This window comes from Colletotrichum karsti (assembly GCF_011947395.1).
Source record: "Colletotrichum karsti strain CkLH20 chromosome Unknown Scaffold54, whole genome shotgun sequence".
Classification (NCBI taxonomy): Eukaryota; Fungi; Ascomycota; class Sordariomycetes; order Glomerellales; family Glomerellaceae; genus Colletotrichum; species Colletotrichum karsti.
Genome location: NW_024065954.1, coordinates 245,740 through 255,474, shown reverse-complemented (window position 1 = coordinate 255,474; position 9,735 = coordinate 245,740). Strand labels below are relative to the sequence as shown.

General features: G+C 53.1%; 2 protein-coding genes across 2 annotated transcripts; one reads left to right on the top strand and one right to left on the bottom strand.

The window, feature by feature from the left end:
- Nucleotides 1-206: 206 nt before the first annotated feature.
- Nucleotides 207-1,889, bottom strand: CkaCkLH20_12111 (major facilitator superfamily transporter; the record flags this gene model as incomplete). Its single annotated transcript, XM_038894825.1, has 4 exons — nucleotides 207-761; nucleotides 840-1,422; nucleotides 1,480-1,513; nucleotides 1,565-1,889. 4 exons carry the CDS (start codon nucleotides 1,887-1,889, stop codon nucleotides 207-209), a joined length of 1,497 nt encoding a protein of 498 aa, XP_038739905.1.
- Nucleotides 1,890-3,780: 1,891 nt separating this feature from the next.
- Nucleotides 3,781-9,540, top strand: CkaCkLH20_12110 (uncharacterized protein; the record flags this gene model as incomplete). Its single annotated transcript, XM_038894824.1, has 5 exons — nucleotides 3,781-7,198; nucleotides 7,840-7,925; nucleotides 7,980-8,050; nucleotides 8,102-8,109; nucleotides 8,162-9,540. 5 exons carry the CDS (start codon nucleotides 3,781-3,783, stop codon nucleotides 9,538-9,540), a joined length of 4,962 nt encoding a protein of 1,653 aa, XP_038739904.1.
- Between the last annotated feature and the right edge of the window lie 195 nt (nucleotides 9,541-9,735).

Here is a 9,735-nt window from a genome sequence, read left to right as displayed (position 1 = left end):
AGTCTATCTGAATTCATCCAAAGATGCCAAAGCACTTGTGCCAGGCACTCTGTCGTTGTCCTGGCGATTGAAGTTCTGGGCCAGAAGTGAACAATAGACATGAAGATTATTAACAAACCCAGCTCTACTTGAGCTCAAGTCAAGGAATCAGTACAAATAAAGACTCGCTTTCTACTTACTGATGAAAGAAAGTACGAGCCCGTTCCTCAGACTTTGATCCATAACCATTTTCCTGACTTCCTTGCCCTCGCCATCCGCGCGGCGACGAGAAAGCACATGCCGGCAAGCATACATGCCCCTGCATATACCTGCGCGCCCACATAGCTTCCGCCCATTGCAGAGATGATTGCACCAGCGATGGGTTGGCCGATCAAGACCGCGAAGCTGATGATGGTAAAAGTCATTCCCATTCTCGTACCTTGCTTCCTCGGATCTACTGTCAGAGTGCCGATGCCCGATGGCATAAGACTCTGTATGGCCCCCGTGAAAAACCCGTAAAATGTGGTCCAGATGTAAAGACCGGTGACAGATGACACAGCAGGCCAGCATAGCATCATGATGCCGGAAATGAAGGACATGGGTATGAACATGTTGATGGTGCCGATGTAGTATGAAGCAAAGTAGGCCGGTATCACTCTCCCGGGAACCCCTGTGCCGTTCAACAATAGAAGGAGGTTGAGTGAGGAAGTGTAGCTCAGCCCAATGATGTCGCGAGAGTACGCCGCTATGTAATATGAAGCGAAGAATACCCCAAGGTAGTTCTTGACGAGAGATCACAATGTTAGTTACCAGCTTACTCTATCCGGCATGAGAAAGAAAGAGAGAGAGAGAAGTCTTACCAGCCATGAACCCACGGCGTAAAAGGTGTATTCCAACTCCTTGAAAGCAGCCCACTCAACCAAGCTTCCAGCTTTTCTCGGCTTGATCCGGGGCTTGAGAACCAGGGAGGTGACGAGTAACGTCACCATCTGTACAAGTGCGATAGCCCTAATGGTCCACCCGAAACCGATCTTGGGAAGCAACTGCCGTACCATACTAGGATAGATCATCCCTCCCGTCGAACTTCCGATGGACACAAAGCCGAGGGCCAGGGCTTTTTTCTTGTCGAAGTAGGTCGACGCAGTAGATAGGCTCGGGCAGAAAAGAAAACCATTTCCAAGGCCCATGCAGATGCCCTGCGCCAAGAAAAACTGCCAGTACTGAGTGCAAAAAGACGTGGCGACCATGCCTAGGACCACAAGGAGGAAACCAGATATGAACAGGGGGCGGAAGTAGCCCGCATCAGTGAGCCGACCGGCGAATGCACCGATGAAAAATAACAGGAAGACCTCGAATGAACCGATCCATGCGATGTCGGATGGCGGGCGTGAAAGAGTGGTTGTGTAGTAAGGCTGGAAGACGCCGTAAGAATTGACGATGCCCCTACATGCCCGTTTTAGATCACTATGCTACGGGTGTGAAAGGGGGCGAAATGTTTACCAGGTATTCATGATGACCAGATGAGTTGCGAAGACTATGTCGAGTCAACTCAGTTCTGCAGACGGTGATGTCGGTCGAAACTTACTTGCCAGCCACGCCTGCAGTCCTCCATCGGGAGGCGGTCCAGGGCCGATGCTTGATTGTGTCGTTATCCGGCTCATGGCCCGGTCCGCCTCGCCTCCGTCCGGATCGGCATTTAGGTCTGTGGCGCCGGGCAACGAGTCGGGCTCATCGCTCTCTTCCGGTAATGGCACAAATAGAGAAGGAGTCTCTGCCTTTCCATATTTCTCGGTATCTGCTGCTTTCTCATCTGCATCGGGTGCTTTGTGGCCGAAATTGTGCATCATCCCCGGAGTCTGTTTTTCGGCATCGCGATTGAGGTGCGATAGAGGGGGTGAGGAAGGGGCCATAACCAGCTAGCGGAGAAAAGCCCAACCCAAAGCGTCGCCGGGTGTTTTGTGGTTAGACAAGACTTGATGGCATCATGCTTCGTTCGCGACTAAATGGAAAGGATACGTGTAATCGTCAGCAGGTCATCATCATACTCGGTAGTTTCGATGAACAGAACTGCTGGAAAGTGTTTGATCAACGTTGCGATAGACTGCATGGTACTGGGGAGGAACGAACGCGACATGGTGATTATTTGAGGGTCGCCTGAGTCATGGCATTTCAACGTTTTTGCACCGGCCATCGGCGAAGTTGGTTTCGGCCGGGATAGATTGTCTCCTTTTTGAGATAAACGACCTGGGGTTCGGAGTGGGTCACCGCAGCGATGCGACGCAGAATGACGCTGCGAGTTATTTTACCGACTGTAATTTTCGGGGTCGGCAATCTTTGCCAAAACTGTGTGCGCCAGAGCGCTGATTAAGGTGATGAACGGCTGCTCCGCAGCTTTCAATAGCCGGTGGTGACGTGCATCATTTCCGTCTTCGAATTGGATGGCATCACGCCCGCACCCGGTAGACGGAGGATCGGCCGGGTCCGGTTCCGGTGAATTCGGGATACGGCCCGCTCGGCATTGGCTCCACCTGAGAGCTCCCAGAGAAGCGCCATCTGGTCACAGCTGGAACGGTTTGTTGACCTTGTTGCTGAGCTTTGCTTACGTACCACAGCTTCTTCTTGGATGACTAATAAAACCAGTCCAACCCCGGAATCTTTCCTCCGTCCTCGTCCCTGGTACGTCCGTCAGGTTGTTCAACTTCACCTTCCCGTCGCCAGATCGGTCAGTCGACAAAGCTTCGCCTTCAATGCTCGCATACCATTCAGAATGCAACAGCAAGGAGCTTGATCCATGGAGAGACTTACGCTGCCTCAGCCAACAATAAGAACTCAGCCATGTCGCTGGCCAAACACGGCCCGTTTGTTGGCCACAACTCCACTAAGATTTCATCAGCGCCCTCCGGCCACTTTGTGGCCATGCAGGCAGTGTCCTGAAAACCAATTGCCTGACTGCAAGGCATAACTCAGAGTCTGCATCCTTCTGCCATGCAATCTCGCTGCTCCGGTCGTCATCATTCGTCGTGGATGGTTCGCTGCAGCCACCTCCCACGATAGTGCTTGGAGTTTCAGTCGGCCTCCGGCTTGACGTACAGCATCGTTCATTGGTCAAACGAGACTTGGAATGCCCCTAGATTCTTACACTTTTCTTTGATCCCTGAGGGCAATGCAGGATCCAGTGCTTTTTGGGTGGAGTTTCTTTTCTTTTACCTTGGCATGCTTTGCCCGCTGCTACTCCAACATGCTCGGTGAGTGGTGTTGGTTGGGTCTGCCGAGATGCTTCTCGAACCAGCTGCAGGCAGACTGTAGCCGCTGTCGTTGCATATGAATCTACGGCTATGAGAAATATGTAAGATCAGACATTGTCCACAAGTCCAAGCTGCTCAAAAGCGCCTCTTTTCCTCTTCCCAATTCTCTCGGAGCATATCTTCTGTTTTCTCAATCATCCCTACGCGTTCACGCCGGCATTCACGCTTTTCAGAAACCTACAGTTTTGACCATTCGCGATGGCTCCAGGACGAGTGTGAGATATGCAACAGCATCAGTGTCAATCACTGTTCAGTATTCAGCCAGGCTAATAGTTATGTGACCAGATCCCGCGGCAACCCCGGATTCTCGTCGTCTGCGCCATGTCACCAGTGGATGCATGGAAGATGTAGATACGGGTCCAATTGCAAGTTCTCCCACGACCGAGGTGCCCGAGGCGGCCGGCCTCAGAATGGACATCCCGGCGGATCTGGCAGCTCAAGCCAAGCTCCTGGTCCCGACCGCGAGAAAGTCTACTCCTGGAGACGTCTTCGGCCTATGCCAGCCTTCGCTCAAGACGCCGAGACAGCCAGATTCTTCCGCTTGGCCCTTGATCTTGTCGAAGAGGATGTCAGTCTCGCGCAAGAAGTCATCAGAGACTTGGCTACAGAGCGCCGGTTGTCTCTGATCAAAGACGTTCTCGAGGGACTTTCGTTGACAGTAACACCGTCACTGGCGGCCCACCTTTGGGAGTCGCGCATCTCTTCGTTCTTTCAGATTATTCTCCATCCTGTCATTGTGGATTCCGTCGTTCTGGAACTGGAACTGGCCACGATTTATCGATCTCTTCTGGGCGTCGACACAGCTCGCCTCAAGCGACTCTACAACTTTGTATTTCACATCGTTGATCATTGGACGGAGCTTCCTTTCCAATCCGCGGATGCTTCTGCCATCGAAGCCTTGTCGCTCGGATGTGGAGTTCTGGCAAAGGTCATTGACACGAGTTCCGCCAATATTGTCAACGCACACTTCGTGTCCATTGTCGAGAAAATCCAGCTCCGTCTCGACGTCTTTGGCGACCAAGAAGCGGCCTTCTATTCCGTGCAAGCCTCGAAATACCTCGAATATGTCCGTCGCCGACTGGGCATCGGCCATTCTCTCCCCGACGCCTCAATCTCCACTCAATCGGCCCCCGTTGCTGAGTTTGTGCTCAGCCAGGACCTCCCTGGCACTCTGTCCCGGAGAGGAAGACGTCACGACAACGATCATGCTCAAATTGCTGACATCAAGCTCATGCCCACTCTCAACGAAATCATGTCTTTTCGCGACGAGTACTTGCCGACAATCAACCCATCGCAGCATCATTTGAAGGGGCTACCCGGCCTACTGGATCGTCACTTTCGACTTCTTCGCGAAGATACCTTGCACGATCTGCGCAACGCCATTCGAACGCGAGTCGAGTCGACCGACAGAGTCCGCGAAGTCAGAACCAAGATAGTGGTATACGACTATGCCACTGCTGTGGAGGTCACCTTCGATAAACGCTCTGGTCTCGAGTTCATCGTCAAGATTGACCAGCCGAAGGCAGCAAGGGCTTTGGACAAGCTAGAACGTGCGGCGTGGTGGGTTCAGACAAAGAGGCTCACCGATGGAACACTTGTCTGCATTGTGGACGACATGGGCGACATCTTCTTCTTCCAAGTATCTAGGTCCACTGTTCGGACGCTCGACGATTCGAACCAGCGTGATCAGACATCAGGAGAGCGAGACGGCCCTCGATACAGCTTGTCCGATGACAAACGCCATGCTTTCGTATACCTCAAGCTTGTCGATGCGAGTATTGCCGAGGTCAGAAGGTCACTTCTCTGGTTCAAGAATATGGGATCGAGACAGCATCGGCAGCTTTTCGAGTTTCCGTCCATCCTTCTTCCTGCATTCGCTCCTCCACTCAAAGCCTTGCAGTCCATGTCCGAGAAGCTTGATTTGCCGTTTCGACATCTCCTTACTCTTCACGGCACGGATCGGCCGCCAGTGATCGACCCTCCGCTTTATTCTAAGCGTCCGGGGTTCTCGTTCGACCTCAGCAGTTTATCCAATGACGGATCGAACCTGTCGTACACGCCCGGCAATCCCATCGACCCAGCCGGGCTAAGCAGGCATACCACATTGGACTTGACTCAGTCCGAGGCCATTCTCAACTCCCTCAGTCGATCATTTGCCCTCATTCAAGGTCCACCAGGCACAGGCAAGAGCTACACTGGAGAGGCTCTCATCAAAGTGCTTCTCGCCAACAAGTCAAAAGCCAAGCTTGGTCCAGTCATGTGCGTGTGCTATACCAACCACGCCTTGGATCAACTTCTGGAGCATCTCATCGATGCGGATGTCCAGAACATTGTGCGCATTGGTTCTCGATCCAAATCGGAGAGACTTGAGCCCGTGAATCTCAGAAAGGTCGCCGAGGGAATGACCCGCACGAAGACCGAGGGAAAGGCCATGTACGACTCAATTGAGGCTCTTGAGTCTGAAAGCTCTTACGTCGGCCAGAGGCTTTCCACCTACAAGTATCTCAACACGAACGAGAAGATCCGAGCTCTTCTTTCCGCGCAGTACAAATCTCTGCATGATGAGCTGTTTGGTTCCGAACAACAAGACGATGGCTGGGAGACCGTCCGGCATGGACGAAGAAGGGCCATGGAGACTTGGTTGCGAGGTGGTACGACCAACAACACACCCAGTCGCCCTCTTGATCAACTCTATTACACGAGATTATCCGACATGACTCACAAAGAGCGAACCATTCTGCACCAAGACTGGTTACGTCAGGCCCTAGCACCAGAATTGGAGAGACTGTCTGCGGCTCACGAAACGTACGAGAAGACACGTGAACGCAACAATCGTATCAGGAGCTCTATCGATCTTCGGTGTCTACAGCAGGCGAACATCATCGGCGTGACAACCACTGGTCTGGCGACCAATCTTGACCTTCTCCGACGTGTCAACGGCAAGGTTCTTCTGTGTGAAGAAGCGGGCGAGGTCCTCGAAGCGCACCTATTGACGGCCCTTCTTCCGACCATAGAGCATGCCATCTTGATTGGGGACCATCTACAGCTCCGCCCACAGATTCAAGACTGGAGACTTCAGCGCGCGAATCCAGCAGGAGTCAAGTACTCGCTCGATGTATCTCTTTTCGAACGACTTGTTCATCCGACCATTCCCAACACGCCAACTCTTCCTTTCAGTATTCTGGACACACAACGGCGCATGCACCCCTCTATCTCAGAGCTCATACGCTCCGCGTTGTACCCTTCCTTGGCAGATTCCGATACTGTGCAGGACTATCCGGCTGTCTGTGGCATTACCAAGCGTCTCTTCTGGCTTCATCATGAAAGCCCCGAGTCGGGACGGAAATCTGACCAGGATTCCATCGAAACATCCTACTCAAATGACTTCGAGGTCGACATGGTTGCGGCATTGGTTTCGCATCTTTTGAGACAGGGCGTCTACAAGGCGGGAGAAATCGCTGTCTTGACCCCGTACTTGGGACAGCTGAATAAGCTACGATCGAAGCTCGGGTCTACCATGCAGATTGTTATCAACGATCGGGACATGGATGATCTAGCTGACCTAGAGTCAGCTGACACTCCTTCCCAAGGCAACCCAAAGAAAGAAGCGGCAAAATCTTCCGCCTTGCAGGGTGTTCGCGCTGCGACGGTGGACAACTTCCAGGGTGAAGAAGCCAACGTAGTTATCGTGTCCCTTGTTCGGAGCAACAACGAGAAACGATGCGGCTTCCTCAGCACTTCCAACCGCATCAACGTTTTGCTATCTCGTGCGCGGCATGGAATGTACATCATCGGCAACTCGCACACGTCCAGCCATGTTCCGATGTGGGCACAGGCCATCGACATCTTGCAAAGGGACAACAACTTCGGCACAGAACTTGAGCTTCAGTGCCCACGACATTCAGACAATAGGAGTATGGTGTCGCATCCAGAGCACTTCGTTCAGTTTGCTCCAGACGGAGGATGCCATCTTCGTTGCGACCGCAGACTGAACTGTGGACATGCCTGCACCGGCCCCTGCCACTCGAACTTCCTTCACAATGCCGTCAAGTGTTTGGAGGACTGCGCAAGGCCCAAGGAGCACTGCGATCACCCATGCCGCAAGCGATGTGGCGATGCCTGCGACAGGCTCTGCATGGAGGTGGTGCACGACGCAGGACTCAGGCTTCCATGCGGGCACGTCATCAACACCGTGGAGTGTTGGAAGCTGAAAGATCCCGCCGCCATCAAATGTGCCGTGCAGGTCGACCAAGTGGTTCCAGGCTGCAAGCATACAGTCAGGGTATCTTGTCACGTTGATGTCGCTGCAGCCACTTACTTGTGCAAGGCGGATTGCGGGTTTCTCAGGCCCTGTGGTCACGCATGCAAGAAACGATGTTGGGACTGCCGGACTCGAACGGATGGGAAGGTGAGCAAGGAGGATCATGGCGTTTGTCGACAGATATGCGACAGGAACTACACCACTTGCAGTCATCGTTGTCGGGAGACCTGTCATGAAGGAAAGGACTGCCCGCCATGCGCTTCCCCATGTCAGAACAAGTGCATGCACTCCAAGTGCAGCAAGAAGTGCCACGAGCCCTGTCCTCCTTGTGCGGAAGAAACGTGTTCTTCGTGCTGTCCGCATTCCAAATGCAGTATGCCGTAAGTTGCTGATGTCTCCTGATTTCCATTACTGAGCTGACAATGCGATCACAGGTGTGCAGCGCCCTGCGACTGGGTTCCTTGCACGAAGCGATGCACCAAGCTCTTGGGATGCAGCCATCAGTGTGAGTCCCTGCCTAACCCTCAACTCATGTCACTTTGTTAACTGTCTTCAGGTCCGTCGGTATGTGGGGAACTGTGCCCAGATGATCGGTACTGTCAGCAGTGTGCGACAGATGAGATCAAGAGTACAGTCGTCGATCTCATCATGATGAGCGACTACGGCTCAATCGACCTCAACGAGGAGCCCTGCATCTTCCCAGACTGCGGCCACTTTCTGACCTACTCGACAATGGACGGACAGATGAGATTGCAGGATTTCTACGAGATCTCCCCAGAAGGATTTCCTACTGCCGTCAGGGGTGACTCGCGACCCTTTGACCTGTCAGAGAAAATCAGTGTCTGTCCTAACTGCCGAGGCCCTCTAAGAAACATCTCTCGATACGGAAGGATAGTTCGTCGCGGCCTTCTCGACGAGTCGACCAAAAAGTTCATCAGCTGGTCGAACACCGAGTGGCAGAAACTCTCCGAGATCTTCTTCAACGGTCAGAAAGCGCTACAGGAGCTGGACAAAGAAACATTCGTGTTCCCGGTCCAGCCACCCGGGACCTATGATCTACAAGGTGCGCGTCACGAACAGCTAAATCACCTTTTCAAGGTCACGGGAGCTAGTCGGCACAAGAACATGGCGAAGGTCTTGAGGCAGATCGAGAACTTCCTTGGGAAGGTCAAGCGGGAAGAGCAGCCGTATCAACGCGTGGCCCATCTTGTCTGGCATGTTAACAAGCGACGGCACAAGGAAGCCGGTGGATTCTCTTTCGACGAGTCTGCTATCCAGATGGGCAGTTACCTTCAGGCCATGGCGCTCCTTCTTCGTTGCGAACTTCTCGTCATCTCTGACTACCTCAGCCTCTGCCGCAGCCCGACGGACGGAGTTGTCAAGTCTGCCAAGGTTGATGTGAGGACATATCTCAATGACTGCGAGAAACTCATCCAGACCGCGCGAACAAGAAACTACGTCCGCCAAGAAGTCGAGGGACATATTTTCATCGGCATGTTCTGTTCCTTCGTGACGCCTTCCAGCGAGCCGAAGCCCATTGAGACCGAGAAGCCCGCTACAGATACTGCGGAAGACAAGCCGACAACTCCGAATAAGCAGACGCAACACGAGGAGATGAAAAAGCTCGGATTGGAGCACCTGGAGATCGCGAAGGAACTCATGGGAAAGCACGAGTCGACAGCCGTGCTCAAGGGCGAATGCGACACCGCCTGGCGGATGCTCCACGATGGGGTTTTCTACAGCGAGGTCTCCCAGGACGAGATGCGAGCCGTCTACCAAGCCATGTCTCGCGAATTCTTGGGTACTGGGCACTGGTACACTTGTCGCAACGGCCATCCTTTCACCATCGGAGAATGCGGCATGGCGATGCAAGCAGCTCGGTGTCCCGAATGCGGGGCTCCTGTCGGTGGACAAAATCATCAATCTGCAGAAGGTGTTCGACATGCGCGTGAAATTGAACAGCTCGGGACCGGGATTGCAGGTATGCGTCTTTAGAGGTTGTCCCGGTGCTGGCGATACAGATAGCGTTTCTAGAGTTTTGAGTAGAGACAGCAGAGCAGTTGATTTCACACCAAAGATTAGTTCTGGGTCTTGACCGTGTACTATTACTCGTGAATCGCAAGTTTTTCGACCGAGACTGAATCCCAGTGACGAGTCCATTTGCACTTCAAAGCTTCAAAGTCACGCCTT